This window comes from Manis javanica, chromosome 11, assembly GCF_040802235.1.
Source record: "Manis javanica isolate MJ-LG chromosome 11, MJ_LKY, whole genome shotgun sequence".
NCBI classification, from domain to species: domain Eukaryota; kingdom Metazoa; phylum Chordata; class Mammalia; order Pholidota; family Manidae; genus Manis; species Manis javanica.
In genome coordinates this window covers 7,975,542-7,997,085 of record NC_133166.1, presented here as the reverse complement: position 1 = coordinate 7,997,085, position 21,544 = coordinate 7,975,542, and the positions used below count along the sequence as shown (strand labels likewise).

General features: G+C 34.5%; 1 protein-coding gene across 7 annotated transcripts in view; it reads right to left on the bottom strand.

The window, feature by feature from the left end:
* Positions 1-2,059: 2,059 nt before the first annotated feature.
* NOX4 (NADPH oxidase 4) overlaps positions 2,060-21,544 on the bottom strand; it is a 146,478-nt gene continuing 126,993 nt past the window's right edge. For all 7 annotated transcript variants that reach the window (XM_017649759.3, XM_017649753.3, XM_017649755.3 and 4 more), the window contains 2 exons: positions 20,382-20,482; positions 2,060-8,959 (listed from right to left, as the gene is read on the bottom strand). In XM_017649759.3, the coding sequence (XP_017505248.3) occupies positions 8,839-8,959; positions 20,382-20,482 (222 nt within the window). In that variant the 3' untranslated portion in view covers positions 2,060-8,838. The remainder of the gene's footprint in view (positions 8,960-20,381; positions 20,483-21,544) is intronic.

The following is a 21,544-nucleotide window of genomic DNA, read 5'->3' as shown; positions in this document are numbered from 1 at the left end:
ACAAAATTGTTTTTTGGTTTTTGGGGTTTTTTTTGTTTTTTTTCCCCCAAGTATCCCATGAGATTCGAAATAAACAATTAACCACTTATCACCACCATCATAAAAGAAACCCAAGGCAAATGGACAGCTATTTAAAAAACTTGAAGTCTGAATTTGTTTACTAATACAAACCTCCCACCAAAGCTTTTTGTCAGATCAAATCCGAAATTGAATTTCAATTAGCAACCACCTTGTCAAAATACATGTAAGGTAACTTTGAAATCTGTTACAAGGAACAGTCACTCTAAGTCAAAAAAGTATTTTTTACACAATACCTTGGATCTGTATTTGAAATGCAAAACCAAGCTTTAGATGTTTGTTTATATCTCGTAGTTGATGACACATTTATCAGCACGCTGCAAACAGGCCCTCTGCAACACAAGCCACTTAAAAAGATATCATTACCTAATAAAAAGTCTGATAAGAAACCCTTACTACCACACATTTTCATATTTTTGAGATCAGGCAATCACATTCTTAGCAGCAGGGTAATCAATATGAATAAAAAAAGGAAAGGCATTGTAGAGGAACTTTTAATCTGCAGAACTGAGATTTGCATCAAAGTCTCCTTGATTTGAGCACCCCCCCTCCCTCAGCCCCCACTCCTACCAAAACATTTTTTCCCAAGTATCTTTTGCGTTCTTTGCTCACTGTCTGCTGCTGATGAGTAATTTTACAACATTAATGCTATTAAAGCATGTGCTCATGACCCCATTGTGACACAAAGCAAGTAATGCACATAGAGAATGCAAGCCCTTAACTGCTAATCTTGCCTTTTAAATGCATTTGAACTTGACCTATGGAAATGACCATTACAGAATGCATGACAGCTTGGCAAAATACAGAAGGCAAGATGCCATCTCAGGAAAGCATATTCTTTGGAAATAAATCACTTGAAGGACTGTAACGTGATAGGAATTGATTGCTAACAATAAGATACGACATATTGAAGTTAGCTGCTTAAACCAGACGAACAAGTCACCACCTCTTAAGGCTCTATAAATTAAAGCACTGTGGCTTCGGATTTGAGTCATGAATGACTTTTGGATTAGAAAAGACAATGAATAACAATTTAATGTAAAGAACTTGCATGTAGAAACATAGGTAGCATAATGTTTTTCACTCTGAAATAAATCCCTTTCATCTGCTAATGCCGGAAGGCTTTCCAATTTGTTTACATTTCTAGACATAGGAACTAAAGTGACCATGATCATGTATACTGAAGCATTTTACTCATCCAATCCACTACCAAGCTACAGGTTCACAGCCCACACAGAAACACAATGGGATGAATGTTCACAGAAAATTCTGGCATACGTTTTTCTGAAGGGGAAATCACACAGCTCGTTTTCAGATGGTGCTGGAACACAGGTCTCTAAAGAGCTTGTTGCAAACTGTTCATATCCCACCTGTGTAAATGTCATACAAACCTGTGAATTTTTCTATTATTACTGTTTATTTTGTATAATTCACGGGTTTCAAAAAAGGGAGATGGTGGTATACGGGGAAAAATACAGTAGCAGACGCGGCCCCCCTTCCAGCTTGGGGTATGTGACGCCCAGTGGATACCTGAAACCTCGTGTAGTACCAAACACTACATACACATTTTTTCTTACACGTACACACCTAATTTAACAGCAATAACAATATGCTGTAATAAAACATGTGAATGGAGTCTCTCAAAGTATCTTACTGTACTGTACTCACCCTTCTTGTGACGATGTGAGATAACACGCCTACGTGTAAGAGGAAGTGTGGTGAATGATGTAGGTGTCCTGACGTAGCCTGACGCTTTTACGTATAGACCTTCTGACGCAGCGTCAGCAGAATCATCTGCTTCCGGACCTCAGCCGCCGTGAGGTAAAACTGAAACCTCCGAAAGTAAAAGGGCAAATTCGGAGGGACAACCCTAAACAAACTCTTTGAGCAGGACTATTTGGGTGCGACTATTTACAGAATAGTTGGTGTTTAGGTACAATTAAAATCCTCGGTGATGGAGTATAAAACCATTTGGACTTCATAATGAACATTATACTTTATTTTCTGTGCAGTAAAGTATTAAATTTTGACACTTTAAAATTAAGTAAATATTACAATCTTTTATGGGCACAATTATGAAATTTGAGAATAATACAAAACACCAAACAAACCAAAAATAAACCCCAAATTCCAAACCCAGCATATTAAATTTAGAAATTAGAATTCTCAGTTTCCCAATTATACATCCTGTTGACATGAAAGTTCCAAGAAGCTTAAAATTAGACCACTTGGAAAGCTTTTCAAAGGGACATTTCTTAAATGTTACCTGTTAATATCTTCACAAGTGAGACTAATCTGATCATTTGGTCTTTTCTTAGGACTGAAAACAACCCTGGCCAGTTCTCAAAATCCTGGAATGACTTCTTGATTATTACTGCCAAAGGTGCACAACTGGTTTACAATGTGAGGAATTTTAAGTATATTTGTCCAACGTTTAGTTGTCTAGCTTTTAAACACTACATCATGTTCAAAAACAATGGTTTCTACAAACATGCTATGACTTTACAATAAAATTACATATAAAAATAAATTTTTCCAATTCTTCACAAGTACTGAATTTGAGTTAGTCCTTCCTCTCCAGCACTACAATATTTCCCCCAGACACAAAGCTACCACCTCTGAATGCTTATTATGAAAGTTGGAAAGCATCATTACATATGTCTGCAGAATGTTGTTTTTATTCAGGCATTTTATTCAGACATTCCTTCCAATTCACCATAAAAAAGGCTGTTTTTCTCTCTCACACACACACATAATTTAAATACAAACAGCTACAAAATAATGTGACCTTTGATGAAAAGACATAATGTGAAGTAGTTTTGGTAAGAGTCAAGAAATAAATTCATTTTTTCCATCTAGGAAAAATAGAGCTACAATGCAGTGTTCTCTTTTGTAGAATTTTAAAGAATTATTTCTAGTTCTAAGATACAGGCCTTAGTTTTAATAGTATGGTGTCTTATGAACACCTGATTTTTCCTCCATCAGACCTTAAATAAGCAGGATAAATTATATTACGCTGGAGCAATTCCTAGCTTGATTGTCACAGATCTGTACAGCTATCTCTAGAGGCACTGGGCCTGACCAAAACTAGTTCAGAGGAATTCAGAAGGCAGTTACACTGGACATGACAGGGGACTTCGTTTATGGCAATCTCAGAAGAACAAAGACACACAGTGGTGTGCTTTGCTCCTGGGTAGTTCTCTACTTGCCCAGAGGACACAATTAAATACTAACTCTTTCAGTTACAATGGACTGTGACTCATAAAAGCCTATGTTTTTACTTCCTCAGAACAGTGTTTTATTTTTACTCTGTTATCAACAACCCAAGTAAGGAAGATGTGTCCAGGAAATTTCTTTCTTCACCATTCTTTTTCTCCTCACCCCTACATTTTTGCGCCAGTACATCCGTGTAACAGGGACGCAGGCAGAGGTAGATATTATACCCATTTTTATGTATGTGGCCCAATACTTTCCAGGGATAAAAGCCGCAAGTCTTCTGATTACCAATCCAGGATCCTGTTCACTCTGCGCACTGGAGGTGGCTGGATAAAATGACACCCTTAAACTCTCTGGGTGGAACAGAACTTCAGCCAACCAATCCCACTTTCTAAAGTGATTTCTGCTTTTCCCAACTCTGAATTGGAATCAAATATTAATGGAGAGAGAAGAAAATAAAGTATACTGCTAATGGCATCTGATAAGCCATCATCATCTTTAAATAAGCATATAACTGCACCTGGTGGGTACCCAATTATGTGGTTAAAGATGCCAAGCTGGCTCAAGAGCTGCTATGTTCTCAACTGAATAGTTCCTGGGAGTCTGGAGGATCAACTGTGCAGGATGTCTGATCACAGAGCACGGGGTGCAACCCAGAGCACGTCCCACTTCCGACCTGTGTGGTAAGGTATCTGACATTCCTTTAAAGCTCAGCTGGAGAGGAAAACCTAGCATTCGCCCTAGCCAATGTATTGGCAGCCCTACATTTTTCAGCAGACAAGTAAGGCCCTTATTTTATATACTGTGGAGATTTCTCACCACTAAAATGAATTACATCGTCATTTTAAATTGATAACTAGTTTCAAATGAATGAGCTGATATAGGTGAACAGATACACTATTATGATACAAGAGGGAATGTTTCTCAGTGTCTGCATATTTTAAAGAGGGTTTCATTCTCTGGGTGGAAGGATAAGAGTTGTGACCTTGCAGCAACGGAATTTGAATGTGCTGTGTATGCAGTTGAAGAAATTCATGGCAGCCTCTCCTTTATAGCTACATATATTAGGGCATTTACGTATTGCTGGTTCTCATCTAAATGTCGGGGTTCTCTCTAGGTCACCCAGGAGCTCATCAAAGCTCTAATTCTTGCAAAAGCCAGATACAATTCGGATCAAAGTAAAGCTCCTACTAAAATTCTAGTGGCAATGAAAATGTGAAAGGACCCCCAAAAATAAACCAAATTGACATTTTCCCAAACCACAGTAATAGCCAGTTTTGCCACACACGTGAGCATCTATTGAGTTATGAAAAAGAGTTATCATGCCCTGATGTGTTAAGTCATTTTTCTTTCTGTGACTGCTTTCTTTTTCTTTCTAGTTTTACTCCTTTGAGGCATGTTTTGCCCTTAACAATTCTTAAATTGTAGTTTAACACTGCATGATGATGACTGGTGATTCTGCTACAATGTAAAACAAAAGACATCTGGTTTTAGACTCTATGAACAAGAATATAAAAATTCTTGCACAGGAAAAAATAAAAGTTCTGCATATTCACTTAAAAAAATTACTGGTCCCTGTTCTAAAGTGACATTGCTTAACTCTCTGCTAATTTTAAATGATTCACATGGCCTTTCTTTTCCTTCTTAATGGACCTTTCTTTGCTAAGCATTGGAAGTCTCCTGCTTCTTTTCTTTGGGAAACTTTGTCTAGCTAGCTTTTGCAGCTCTGTCCTTTGAGAATACCACAGAATGGAATAAAGACATTGGGGTAATGGAGTGGAGATTTAGACAGAAGGAAGCAGTTTCATTGTTTCATGGTGATTGAAGTAAATGCTCATCATGCTTGAATTCATTTAGTTCTTGTCTCACTAGTTTACAAAAAGCTGATTCTTTTCTCCTGAACAAGAATAAGGTTACGGTCATGTGGGTAGAGAACAATAATCATTTGTTTTAATATCAACATTTCCCTGGGTGGTTAGAAAGCTGTAAAGTCATGACTTTTCCCTATGAATCTAAATTTTAAAAATTAAATACTAGCATTTCCTAGAAACTATACTATTATGTATGTCACCAGTACAAAGTTCTGGAGAACATACAACTGTTTCTGGAAATAGGTTTTAATAGGCAAAACACATAAAACTCACAAATTTAGAGCCCCCAGATATATAGGAAGAATAGAGTAAGTTTTGGCATCTGAATCTGGAATTAACACTCAGTATTTTATTTCCCACAAAACACAAAATGGAGTGTATAGGAGACCGAAACTAACAGGCCAAGATGCATCTGTTAGCTGTGCACGTCACAGGGAGGGGGAGCGCCTTCGGTGGCAGAGCTTAGGAAAAAGCTGAACTTGCTTCAGCTCTGCAGCACATTCAGTGGGTGACTTGAAGCAAGTTAACATGTCCCTTTGGGCCTCAGTGTCCTTAACTGCAAAATAAGAGTACTTCACTAACTTGAGCACTTCATGTTTCTATACTGTAACTGGATATGAAAGTGTCCTGAATAGCACAAGAAAAGGGAACTGTGTATCATAAGTAGCACTTAAAAATGTATCTATCTCATTAGTTTGTTTAGAAAAATCACTGCTCAACTGAGTTAACCTTAAGGGAAAAATTTTTGTTTTAATTTTTTCTCTTTAATATAATAAACGTTCTTCAGCAACACCGTTATCTATTGATGACAATGGCCCATTTGCCTCTAACAAGCCTCTTTAACAATGCCTTATACTACGAATGCTTCAACTAAACACTGATTGGGGGAGGGGTATAAATAACAAGGATATAATTATATCAATTCACCCATGCTTTATCGATATTGCTTTTATTCCTTTGTTTTAAGTGCCTGTGCTATCACAAGCACCCACCTGGCATTTTAAGTCCCTAACCGAAGAAAAAAAAAACCAATTGTTTCATTTTAAACATGCATTAGAAAGAAAAAAGCAAATGAAGCTCCAAATGTGTGTATGGTGTATAAACACATGTGTATGTGTTTGAATCTGAGTCTTTTATTATTATTGATATATAAAATCACAGCCTTCCCTTACATAAAGCAGGAGACCCAAGATTAACTGATGGAAAATTCTATTGGATTGTTTGAGGGCATATAGAGAGAACTTATTTTCCTTTATCCATAGGGTTAATTTCTCAATATAATCCTACAAAGGTTTGAGTTTTTTCCAAAATATGTGCAAGAAAGGTATCAGCAGAAAGACCTACAGTCATGATTATTTTGTTCAGAAGTTCTAAGCTGGGGTCCTTACTTTTGAAAATTATTTGTGGGCCCCCAAAAGTATATGTAATATTCTGTATGTATGGCATAATATTCATTTGTAATCAGGTTCCCAAAAAAGATTAATAACTATCTAGTCCAAATGAGAAATCTCAATTCTAGATTGAGAAGCAATTTGCCATAGTCATACCATTAGCCATGTGACAACCAAAAACAATTTAAAGAGGACATTGGTAGTCCCAGGACTCAAATTCATAAGGCTGCACGTGCTAGCATGCACCCTAATAGATTATGTTTCTTAAACTTGCAACATCTTGTGAAGAAACTCTGCCTGCTTTATTTGTTACAAGGTAAAGTGAGCTTATAGAGATTTCAAGGATACCATTTCAATTTTAATATTTATTGCCACTAAAATGATTGATTTAAGACCTGTGTGACAAGAAATAGCCCAGAGAAAGAATCCCTCAAAACAAAGCAAAGCTCTACTACATGCATGGTGAAGCCCTAATTTCATTCCTACATAAAGAAGCAAAAATTACCTAAAAAGCAATCATTCTTCTTCTAAAAAATCTTCCACTTATTTTACTGAAATTAGATTTATTAATATAATCACTTAAATAATTTTCAGTAAAGAGTATTGCACATCAAGCCTGTACTATTCAAGCTTCTTTTCACAAGTTCTTTCCGTTAGGTTTTTATGAAAATTCTTTTTAATTTAGAAAGTGTTAACCAAAACATACTGTTTATTAAATGTATCTTCAGAGCTAAATCTTCAGGAACATTGTACATTCCCCCAATATTTTCCTGACTCACCTTCTTCCACAGAAGGGAGAAGAAAGAATTCCAAGAGGAAGAAGAAATATCTAAATGCTACATGTTTATGTGCATTCAACACTAGATAGTTTAACATACTTGACTGCTATTGTGAATCACAGCAAAAAGTGACAGGAGCATCTATCATGTATGTTATATCATGCAAAATTTTAACAAAGGCAAGATGAGTCATTCTGTTTACTTCAGAAAAGTGCTATATTTGATAGCAATTGATAGATATCTATAAAACAAAATCACTAAACTGTAAAAATGCCTTAATTTTTAAGGTAGTGAAGTTTTTCCTTTTGAGCCAAGAATATATTGGAGAACAAGCATATAGGATCACACAGTGTAGTCCCAAAAGGGACTTTATACTAAAAAATGCCCTATGAAGACCCAGAATACCAGACAGTGAAACAATAATATTCTTGATTCTGAACTTTAATTTAAATAACTAATGATATATTTCCTCTTACATAGAAAGTAGAGTACAGGTTTTCTGTTCAGTAATGTGACTATAGTTTCAATGTCACCAGCATAAACTAATGTGTGATAAAAGAGAGAGATCTTATACCTCAGTGACCACTGACAGACACAATGCTCTCTGGTCTCAAAGTGCAAATTAAACCAAGTACCTTAAGAGGCTAAAAACCAAGACAAACTATGCTGGGGATACAAGTAAATAGAAATAATAAATGTCAAAATGCTGAAAAAGTTATTAGTCTATATATCCCTTCATAATTTACAGTAATGATATTTTCCTTATTACTATGCAACAGTAATAGACTGGGGATGAAAAGGACTGTTGAATCATTGTGTCTAAGGCATGCCAAGGGAGGGCAGATTTCCTTAGAGGAAAAAAGGAAGAAAAATATAAAAATAGATACTACATAGACATCTACAAAAGGTTCATTCAGCACAAAGTCTACAGACATCAAATAGAGGTACTGGCATCAGTAGTGAGGAAGTTCAGATACAAAGTACCCGTATCAATACAGTCTTATGCTAAATCTTCAAATGTCTAATATATTTGCCTGGAGCTTTTCTAAATCAAAGTAACTCTGTATATACTCACATAGAAAATGTAATCCGAGTTTCAATGAATTCTTAATTTCACTCACTCTTGCATTTGTTCAACCAGAAACAATTTAAAGAGGACGGAGGCTATCAGCCCCACACTGAGCAAGTGTATCTCCTCACTAGGGAGTTCTTGAATCTGCCATAAAAATCAACAGTGTGCATCTAATAGCTTACTTTTAATTTGAGCATTGAAAAGTGAATCATCCACATCAAATATTCTTCAAGTCCTCTTTGGTTTCCAGATTAAACATGTAATGTGATCTGTCATCTTGCCACATTTTCTGCATTTCTGTTTTAAATAATTATAAATAAGAAAACCTTGCTATTCTTTGGCATGATAGAGCTGTTTGATTCAGCTGAGTTTCAAAGTCTTAGAAATTGCACTCATTCCTTCTTTAGGGTCCTGGTTCATCTCACAGGTTTTCAGCTGAAAGATTCTTTGTTGTATTCAAATCTTGTCCCATATGAGTTGTTTTGGTTACTCAGTTTATGAAGAGTCTTAGAAATGGAATTGGGTCCACAGCAAAAAACACCAACTGTTTTTCTGAGGAGAAAATGGAAATTCAGGTAGAAAATTAGCCAGAAAATGACAAGAAATATGCTCTATGAACATGTCTAAGGTATTAATGAAGCTAATTTCTTGCTGCTTTGTGTACTTACGTTAATTGTTCAATTATTCCCAAATGTAAATGATTACCAGGAAGATCTTCTACTTATCTCATGCTTTTATACTAGAATTCAGAACAATTCAAATGTAACTGAGCACGTATTTGCTTATTATCAGACAGAGAATGAACAGTCTGCCTTAGCCTTTTTCAATACATGCCACTGGTAAGGGCAGAAACTAAATCAAGAGCAGAAACTACTAGAGGTTGAACCACTCTAGATTATGTCAGTCCTTTCATACAGGATGTTTTAGATATAATTTTTTCCTAAAAATCCCATGGTGTTGCATGGACAGTGATGAATAAGAGAAGAAATCAATTTGAAAGGATAATTGTTAAGTGACTAATTTATATCTACATTGAAACCCAAAGCATATTAAGATGGATACATTTTCTATGTTATTTATGCACTGCAATAATTGTAATAAATACCAAGTAGGTTTTATTATTCACTAACATAAAATTTTAGTATATAAACATATCCCTAACAAATAGACTCAATAAATCTCAGGAAATGACTAGTTTTTCACATTGATCTTCCTCCAAAGTTTGTTGATTTGCATTGAATTCTTCCTAGGATATCAAAATGATTAACAATTTATATCATACCATGGACAAATACTGTATGTCCTTATTATCTGAGAATAATTGGTGTTGAAACAAAGACAGTTAATCCAATTAAATGGGCACCAAATTTTTATAATACTGAAAATACACTGTTTTGAAAACTTTTCACCTTGAAAAATGAAACAAAGTCCTGCAAAGATAAAACTGACTTGCAGCCATGATGGAGTAATGGGGACGAGATTTACCTACTTGCATTAAAAAAATTAGGGGAAAAAAAATAAGTATATGAAACAAGTTTTTTAGATACTGGATAATAGGCAGAACAGAACAGTGATCTCGGAGAAATAAAGAAAAAACAAGGTAAATCCAGCAACTGTTTTAGCTTATTGCCTGGAGCTAATCTACAGGCTGCTGCATAAAAGGGGGAAACTCATGCAGAGACTGGCAGTCTCACTGTGTTGAAGAGACGAAGAATGGAGCTGATGAAGGCCAAAGCAGCTAGAATTTGTGGAGCAGAATATGGAAAGGAAGAGACTTGCACAGAAGGAAGCTCTGGAGATAGGTAGAGGGGTATTGTCAAGTCTTACACCGAGTACTGATTTTCTCATGGGTGAGAGGAAACCCCAGGAATCTAGGTAAAGAACTACCAGGAAGCAGTAAACCAAACAATTCTGAGATTACATGAGGTTGTGAATGATTCCTATTTCCACAAGCCAGGATGGAAAGATCCATATGTAGTATGTGGAGAATGGTTAGTATTCTACAGTTACCTTATTTGCAAGAAGTAGCATGGATGTTGGTAAAATTAGCCTTAGACTGAGGTGCTCTGGAACAAGCTTAAAAGCAAACCTTGAAAAGATCAGACTCAACTCACATAACAACTATGCATGCCAGAAACAAGTCTAAAGATATAGAGAAGAAAAAACTCAAAATTTGGCATTTAACATTTAAACTTCAAAATATACAGAATTCAATAAAAAAAATTACCAGGAATGTATAAAGCAAGAAATTATGAACTATGACTATGAGTGTTATAGCTGTGTCCCCCCCAAAATTCCTATGTTGAAACTTTAACTTCCAGTGCCTCAGAATATAGCTGTATTTGGAGATTGGGCCTTTAAAGATGTGATTACATTAAAATGAAGCTGTTAAATCGTACAAATCTGATTAGTGTCTTTCTAAAAGAAGAAATCTGGACATACAAAGAGACATGAGAGATGCACACACACACACACACACACACACACACACAGAAGATTGTGAAGAGGCACTAAGGGGGCAGCAATCTGCAAGCTGGGGTGGAGGGTCTCCCAGGGGTTCAACCCTGATGGCTTCTCAATCTTAAAATTTCAGCTGCCAGAGCTCTGAGAAACTTATGTGTCTGTTGCTTAATTCACCCATCTGTGGGATTTTATTATGGAAGCCCTAACAAAGTAATACAAGGAGAAAGATCAGTTAATAAAAACAGGCCAGAATGATAGAAATGATGGAGTTATCAGATATGATCATTGAAACACTGATGAGAAACATGCTTCATATATTCAAAGAGAAGCATCAACATCGTGAGAAGGGATATTTTTAAAGGCCTAAATGAAATTCTTGTGATTAAATGCAATATTTAAAGTGATAAATATACTGATGGGTTAACAGTCCATAGGCACTGCAAAAGAAAAGATAAATAAACTTGAAGATATAACACTAGAATCAATCCAAATGGAAGCACATACAACAAAAACTGGAAAAATGAACAAAGACTCGGTGACCTGCGGGGCAGTATCGTCTAGTCTAACACACATGTAACTGTAGTCCCCACATGAGAAAAGACAAAGAGAAAAACATTAAAGAAATAATTGCAAATGTTTTCCCCAAAGTTAGTGAAAAAAAAAAAAAACACGGAAGCAAGGATCTAAAGAACCCCAAAGAAAATACACAAAGGGAACCTATAATAAAACTGAAAACCAGTGACAAAGAGAAAAACATAGAAACAGCCAGACGGGGATAAAAAAAGACAGATTACAAATTGTAAACAGAAGATGAAAGATGGACTTCTTGTCACAAACTGCAAATCAGATGGCAATGAAGTGACATCTTCAAAGTGCTTAAAGACAAAAGAAAATGTCAACTATTCTATGCCGAGCAAATTCTTTTTTTTTTAATTGCAGTATTGTTGATAGACAATCTAATCTTGGTTTCAAGTATACAACACAGTGGTTCATCAGTTACCCGTACTATTAAATCCTCACACCAACTAGTGCAGTTACTATCTGTCAGCATAGGAAGATGTTTCAGAATCACTGGCCATATTCCCCATGCTGTACTACTATCTGCGTAGCCAATTTATATTGATTGAGAATTTTGGGCCCTTTTATCCTACTTAGCCTTCCCACTTACGTACCCCAACCCAACCCCATGGTAACCACCAATCACTTCTCAGTATTTATGAGTCAACCAAGCAAATTCCATACCAAACAAAAATGACTTTCAAAAATGAAGCTGGACTATAAGCTTTTCAAACAAATATGAGAGAATTTATTGCCAGAAAACCAGCCCTATGTAAGCTATGTTAAAGGAAATTCTTCAAGAGGGAGAATGAAATCAGATGGAAATAGAATCTACCTAAAGGAATGAAGAGCACCAAAACGGTAAATCTGTGAATATATAATGTATTATTTGTCTAACATTTAATCTCTTTGAAATATAATGTAATAATGCATTATGGAGTTTATAGCATATGTAGAAGATGAATTAGAGTAGAATGACAACCTCAGAGATGGCAGAGGCATGGTGTCCTGCGGATGGGTTGCAGCTCCGGGCAAGTTCACTATGGATTCAGTGAGACCAAGGAATGACAAGGAACGTTCTTGGAGTAAAGAGGTTTTTTACCTGGCTTGTTCTCCCAGAGATAGGTCAAACACTAGAATTATGTCTGCATCCAATGGTCTGCAGGTCTGTAATTCTTCATCTCTGCCTCCGCCCGAGCATGGGCAGAGCTCATTATATAGTGACTTATTGTCTAAGGGTGTGGAAGCAGTAGCCTAGGACTAGGCTAGTTACATCATCAAGTAGTTTAGGTTCAGATGAGGATCCTGGCCATAGGAACTTCAATTTTCCCCACACATGGAAGTACATAAAGTGGTATAATATTCTGTGAAGTATACTGTGACAAGCTAATGAGGTACACTGTAAGCCTAAAACAACGTTTCTTCTATTTCAGCCTTATCAGAATCACTTCACACAAGGCAGATAGCTGGTATCTGAGAGCCACTGATTCAGCAGGTGTTGGAAAGGGCTTAAGAATCTGCTTTTCTAACAAGTTTTCAGGTGATGCTCATCTAAGGATTGCAGTTTGGGAACTGATGCCTTAAACAAATCAATAAAAACAGTGAAGTATGACTAATAGGAGGAAAAAAAAACAGTAAACTGCTAGACTTAAACCCAATCAGAAGGAGCCAAGAATACTCAGTGAGGAAACAAATAGTCTCTTCAATAAGTGGTGTTAGGAAAACTGGATATTCATATGGAAAACAATGAAACCAGAATCCAATCTCACACCACTTACAAAAATTAATTTGGAACAAATTAAAGACTTAAATGTAAGACCCAAAATCATCAAACTTTTAGAAGAGAACATAGAAAAAGAGCTCCTTGACATTGGTCTTGGCAATGATTTCATAGATGAGATACCAAAAGTACAAGCAATAAAAGCAAAAATAAACAAGTGTGACTATATCAAATTAAAGTTTCAGAGCAAAAGAGGCAATTAACAAAATGAAAGACCTATGGAATGGAGAAAATAATTGCAAACTATGCATTTGATAAGGGGTTAATATCCAACATATATAAGGAACATATACAACTCAATAGCAAAAAAGAAAAGAAAAGAAGAATTCAATTAAAAAATGGTTAAAGGACCTGAATAGATATTTTTCCAAAAAAGATATTCAAATAGCCAACAAATACATGACAAGGTACTCAACATCACTAATCACCCAGGGAAATGCAAATCAAAACCACAATGAGATTATCACCTCACACCTGTTAAAATGGCTATCATCAAAAAGAAAAGAGTTAAGTCTTGGGAAGGATGTGGAGAAAGGGGAACACTTGTGCCATACTGGTGAGAATGTAAATTGATACAGTCACTATGGAAAACTGTAGAGAAGTCCCTAAAAAAATTAAAAATAGAAGTAACACAGGGTCCTACAATTTCTCTTCTGGGTATATCTCCAAAGGAAATCAGTATCTCAGAGGGATAGCTGCATCCCCATGTTCATTACAGCATTATTTACAATAGCTAAGACATGGAAACAGCCTTAGTACCCATCAATGGATGAATGGATAAAGAAAATGTGATGTGAGACATATATTTATATTACACACACACACACACACACAATCTCAGAGAGGACTATTATTCAACCATAATAAAAAGAAAGAAATCCTGCCATTGACAATAACATGAATGAGCCTTGAAGGCATTATGGTAAGTGAAACAAACTAGACAGAGAAAGACAAATACCATAAAACCTCACTTATATGTAGAATATAAGAAAAATCAAACTCATAGAAATAGCAGGTTGGTGGGTGCCAGTGCCAAGTTGGGGAGGTAGGGAATGGGTGAAGCTTGTTACAAGCTTCCACTTGTAAGTTCTGGGGATGTAATGCATGACATGGTGACTATAGTTAACAATACTGTGTTTATATAGGAAAGTTGTTCAGATCTTAAAAATTATCACCACACACAAAAATATTGTAATTATGTGAGGCAATGGATGTGTCCACTTACCTTACTGTGGTAATTATTTTGCAATATATACATACAGCAAATCATTAATTGTGTACATTAAACTTATATAATATTATATGTCAAGTATGTCTCAATAAAGGTGGGGAAAATTCAGTATTTTTATTCCATGTCATAATAAATTTAGTAAATGTATTGAATAAAGTATAATAATAAAATGTAATATAAAGAGTTTAAACACTACCAATAAAACTACAATTAAAAACTCTGATTTATGTGAAACAAAAACTCGAACTGAAAACAGATAAATCCAGGATTATAGCTGATGATTTCAACACTCTTGTTTCAGTAATTAATAGAACATGTAGACAGAAAATGACTACGTGTATTGAAGACGTGACTACCACTATCAACCAATAGGAACTAATTGGTATTTATAGTGTGCTTTACCCAAAAAAGATGGAATACGAATTCCTTCTGAGTTCACATAGAACATTCATCAAGACAGACCATATTCTGGGCAATAAAAACGGTCTCAAAAAATGATAAAGGATTGAAATCACAAGGAGTATGTTTCTTAACAAAACCCAACTGAACTAGAAATCAAAAACAAAAGATATCAATACAACCCCCACACAGTTAGACATTAAACAATATACTTTGAAAAAGTTGATGGGTCAAAGAAGAAACCATATGGAAATTTTTAAACTGTTAACTGTATAAAATTGAAAACAAAACATATCAAAATTTGTGAGATGTAGTTAAAGTGATATTTAAAGGGAAATGCATAGTATTTAATACTTTTATTAAACAAGAAAAAAGGTCTAAAATCAATGATTTAAGGTTGTGCCTCAAGAAACTACTAAAAGAAGTGCTAATGAAACCAAAACTAAGCAGAAGGAAATAATAAAAGTATGAAATAAATTATCTGAAACTTAATAAAATTTAGATTACTATGAAAACCACTATTAGACACTATGGATTACCTCAATTGAATGAAATTGAATTAATGAATTTATATCACCAAAAAAAAAGAAAGAAAAAACAGTGTGGTTTTCATTAAAATGAAAAGGTAACAAGTAATTTTTTTCTATACATAGTCTCTGCCAACAGTGCATTATGACAATAATATACCACTACATTCTTTGTTTTCATAGAGCAATTACAGAGGTTGGTTTTTCAAATTTTGCAGATTTCCTAAGACTTATTTTACATACTTCACAATAAAATCATAATTTTTATTACTATTATATTTTATTGAAGTATAGTTGATATGCAATACTATATTGGTTTCAAGTGTACAGCATAGTGATTTGACAGTTATCTACATTATTAAATGCTCACTCCAAATAGAATGATGTTAGAGAATTACTGACTATATTCTCTATGCTGTACTTTCATCCCCATGACTAATTTATATTATGACTGAGATTCTGTGCCTCTTTATCCCCTTTATCTATTTCACCCACCCACACCCACTCCTCCCCCTTCATAACCACCAGTCCCTTCTCAGTGTCCGTGGGTCTGTTTCTGTTTCTTTCTTTTGTTTTGTTTTGTTTTAATTCCACATATAAGTGAAATCATATGGAATTTGTTTTCCTCCATCTGGCTTATTTCACTTGGAATCATACCCTGTAGTCCCATCCATATTGTCACAAATGGCAGGATTTCTTTCTTTTTTTATGACTGAATAATATGTCTTTGTATAAATATACTACATCTTCTTCACCCATTCTTCTATTGATGGGCACTTTGGTTGTTTCCATATCGTAGCTACTGTAAATAATGCAGAAATAAACATAGGAGTGCATATATCTTCTCTAATCAGTGATTTTGATTTCTTTGGGTATATACCCAAAAGTGGAATTACTGGGTCATATGGTATTTCTATTTTTCTATTTTTTTTTTTTTTGCTTTTTATAGTGGCTGCACTAAGTTACATTCCCACTGACAGTGGAGAATTCCCTTTTCTCCACATCCTCACCAACACTTGTTATCTTTGCCTTTTGAATAGTGAAGACAAAATAGTTTGTGAGAAGGTATCTCACTGTGGTTTTGTATAATCATTATTTTTAAAGCACCCCTCTATCATTATTTTTTTTACATTTTGTTTTTCATTGTTAACTAGTTTAATTCTGAGAAATCTTTGTGTAATTTGAGCTGTTCTCCAATGCTACTTTCACTAACTTAATGAAGTCCTACAACTTTTTCAAGATCTACAATTAATCCTGGCAATCCATTTGTACTAAATTTGCATTAGGTTACTGCAATCCAACAATCATCTAGATACTTATCTATAAAAACTTTGTTGAGATGAGTAGAGCTAGATTTAGATGCTATGCAGAAAATATTGTTTGGGAGCAGTCCCATAATGTTTCTGTTGTACAGTTCCATAAATATTTCTATTATATCAATTTGAGTGTATTTTCCTATTATACCAATAATCTTTTTTCCATGCAAATTTCTAAGTGTGGGATCTCATATAATGAGAATTCATTCACTCCTTAAGAGATTCTTCACTCCTTGTATTACAGACCCAGAAGACATGAGTGAGTAGACCCAGGGGCACAGAAGCAAATGTATGAGACTAAACTTAGGTATTCTTAATCTGCATTGTTTTTAAAATACCATGAAACAGCAAAATATAGATATGGACTCAGACACTTCCCCCAGTCCCAGAGGAGTAATGTTCTCCAAAGGCCACATGAAGTTAATCCTTTATTTCTCCCTTTGCACAATGCATAAATTCAACTAACTTATATGATATACATTTTTTTATAAATAATAGGAAACCAGATTTCAGTTAGGTGTCATAAATAATTTTCTGAAAGTCTATTAAATACTGAATATTTATGAAGTAATATTTAGAATATCTTCTCTATGTTTTTGAAAAACCAGTTAACACTTTTAGTATATTACAGTTAACATTCTGTAGCAACATATACAGTGAACACGATGGTTTCTTGTAATACTTCACAGTTCCCAAGAGGGACATGGTTATATATGATCGCTACTCTCTCTGTGTTGGGACAATGCTCTCCTATAAAGTGCATTTAACATTATTCTGAAGATAAAGGTTTGTGTCTGTATTCTGACTCATTAACCATAGCTTTAGACAAATCATTACCTTTTTGGGTCCTGGCTACATCATTTATAAAATAATGGTGGAAGCAGGATGAGTTGAAAAGCTCTTCCCTTTCCTTGATCATGTAATACCATCACATAATTCATTTTCAGAACTTAAAACGGCCATGCAAGGAAGGAACCATTCTCATATACAGTGTGTATAGTAAACTGCGGATAAATAGGTTCACCCTCTTGATTTTGGTAGGACAGTATCTAAATGCACATACCCTTTGATTCTAATCTGTTGCCATACCCTCACAAGAGCATGAGAAACTATGTGCAAAGATAATCACTAAGTCACTGCTTGTAACAGTTAATGACTGAAGGTAACCTAAATATCTACAAATAATGTCGTAATGGTCATGCTATCTATATTCTTGAATACTGTGAAGTAGAATTACACGGATATTATCCATGAACAACATATGAGTGTATATGAAAAAAAAAGTTGAAGAATTACATATTATAGACTTATTCAATTTCTCTTAAATTTAGGTTTAGATATTTTAAATATATACATACATATACATGTACATAGATATGAATATATATTTTTATAACTCTATGTGTTTGTATGTACATGCGTGTGTACGCCAAGGAGTAATCCAATTTAAATTTGTATTATACATAGTTAATCCAATTAATGCCTACTGGTTTCATAAGTAACTACTATCTGAAAGTTAAATTGTAGCCCTACATATAATATTAAAATATGGTTTAATTTATATGCCTCTTTTTTCTACTTTTACCTATATTATTTTAGTAATTTATGTGCCTGAGATTAACCAAAATTTTTCATTAAAATGAAATGTTCTATTTAAATAATGACGTTTTTCCAGATAGTGAACTCTTAAGATGTTTCCTAACAATGCCACATAAAAAATCCTTTAAAATATAATGCATTTAATGCCTGCCTAGAGCAAATACACAAAGTGAATGTGTTGTACAAAATGTCAACAGTAGATGGTGCACATTTGCTCTTCTTAAACCAGCTTTGCGGTTTAACCAAATAAAAATACAAAATCCCTCTGAATTTTTAAAGTACAGCAAATCAGAGTTCTTAAGAACTAACTAAAGAAACTAATAATACCCATCTAATTTCCTGCAAATGATCCTTTACTGTTTTGGAGTTTGGATTCAGAATTGAGCAAAAGAAAGAAAACTATCAAAGTTTTCAGTACAGTTCTATGAAAACTAAGAAAAGAATGCTTGTCAGATTGACAGAGATGAGTTAAATGTCACTGAAGAGGAATGAGTCTGTGGTGCAGAGCAAGATGTAGGTAAATATGACAAGATTATCATGTCAAAGGTGGATGATATTGGAAAAATAGTGGAAAGCTGGGTTGCAGTATATTTTATCCTACAGTTCACCTGTAATACTCAGGGCCCTGAGCACAAAGGACCTCTGCTTTCTAAATATTGCTTCCTTCTTCAACTCAAAACTACTTCATAAAGGGAAGGGAAATATGGAAGTGGTTTTAAACATGGTTGTAATCTGAATTACATGGGTAGCTATATTCCTTTTAAAATTCTGCTCCAGGGGCTCTACATAATTCCTAAAACAAAATCTCTAAAGATGGAGTCAATGGCCATGATGAATCAGTGATTCTTTTAATAAATCATATTCACACATGAAATCATGAATTGGAACTTTTAAAAAATTCTCCATCTAAAAAGTTGCCTCATTCATTTACAGTCAAATATCCTCTTTTAAATTTATTGAAATATATTTTAAATATGAATTAACTATATACTAATCATTGTACTGATAACTCAATCTAGAAGAAAAAAATTTAACAGTGGTGCCTTACATTCACAGGGAATTTTAAAGATTAAATCTTCAAGTAACACATTCTTATTACAGAAGTATGTTTAATTTAGCAACAGGAGCATGATTAGTTCAATTGAGTTTTGATAAAATTCTGCATGTTAAACAGGATGGAAATACAAGCTGAAATACAAAAAAAAGATGCAAAATTTCCAACTACAAACAAAAGCTTGCATATCTTTATAATATATGAGGCTGGTATCAAGAAACTATGATATTTATATTCTCTTACATTTAAAATTTACATTAATTATAAAATGTTAACGTGTGTGATATATAAGAGATTACAGCTTTTGTAACTATTTAAACTTATGATGAAACTCTTCTGATGCCAAGTTTAAAATGTATGAATGGGCATATGGCTTTCAAAGTCCTCTCAGAATTCTTATAGACCATTGCCCAGCACTGTGATAAGTTTACAGAAGACAAATAGGCTGGGTAGTCTGTGCCCCAAAATGAATGTTTTCCTTCAATAGTAATCTCTTCAGACACATTGTCCATAATGCTAAGATTCTTCATAGAATTGTAGCCTCCAAGAAAAAAAAAGTATGTTTGAATTACATTCCTGGTTTAGGTGCATATTACACTTAAGAGTTTTAAAAAATGTATTCATTCTGGTAAGAAGGTAAAAAAAAATCTGATCTTTAAGTGCATTCATTGTTAGAACTATTTGTAAAGCTCCCTTATTTGCCGACATGACTTTGAAAAACTTTTCCAGCGATAGCCTGATACGTGCTGTGGGAATCAATACCCATTTTAATATGGGTCTATGCAAATTTAAAAGTAGGTAGGAGAGTCTAGTTGATAAATACTTCGCAGACTATTTCTGAGCCATATTTTAATTATTTGGCATTACAGATGCATGAGGTGGTCCCTGCCTTGCCTTCTCCTTTGATAGTGATAATTGGGTGTTTAAGTGACTTTGTGATTTGCAAACCCATTGCTAATTCATCTTTAAAAACTTCATGTAATGACTTGGGAATATTTGAATTTGGTCATTAACCACATGTCAAATTTTCTGAGGAATAGTACTTACCCTCTATTACATTTTGCTATTTCATCAAACAGAAGTTTCCACCGAGGACGTCCAATAAAAAGTCTTGAATTCAGTGCTTGATATTTTTCTCCAATTATCTTCTGCCAAAGAGAAAGCACTATATTTTATATGAGACAGAGCCAGACAAGTAACCCATTTCTCTAACATCATTTTTGCTAGCACTGTGGCTTCCTACCAAATTGCTGTGATATGAAGATTGTATCCAATGGCAACCTATTACTAAGTACAGTCATTTAGAAACATCATTTTCTTTAAAAGCCATTATCTTCTTGAATGCCATTATTACAAATGACTGATTTTTGTAGACTTCAGTTAGTTGCTTCATTTTTAAACAACTGCAGCATTAAAGGATGTATTCTAATTGCTTACTCTCAAAAAAGGGCAAAGCACATAAATTTTATTGAGGTGTTTTCATATCACAAATACAGTTGTCCTGTGATACCTGTGTCCCATATTTGGTTCATTATAAGAGTATATTAATACAAACTATCATTTTAAATTTGGAGAAATTATCCTAGACAAGGTGGCCTAAGAGAGAAGAGCCCCAAATCTTGGCTCTATCAACAAATAGCTTCTAATGGGCTAGTGTTTGCAATTAAGAGAATATTGGATCTGGGTTGGTAGTGAAGAATCAGAAGGAAGTGACAGAAGCAGAGAAAGTGTCTGAGTCCCAGGCAGACAGACTGAGAGCCGAACATCATTTATGCCCAATACCTGAATATTATGAGGGATAATGATACAGACTTGCTTTATGAGCCTAGTAAAATGGAATTTTTTACATACCTACTAGGGTAGACATCTGACTGTAAAAAATAGGGTTAGATTAGTTTTGAAGTAACTGAGAAGCATTCATATTTTGTATTCAAAGTATGATATAAAATGTGTGATGGAAAACACTAAAATAAAACTTGTAAAAGCATTCATGGCCATATTTGTACACCTATGCAGCTCTTCAGTGTTTTCTATAAACATCCGTCTCTTTATCCATAATATGGGAATGGCAATGTTATGTAACTCTTGAATCTGGTGGAATTGCATGAGATAATGTGTATGAAATTTTTAGCACAATGTCAAGCATAGGATATCAATAATGAATGATGGCTATTACTATTTTTCTAGTTTCCCTTAAAGGGAAATAAGCT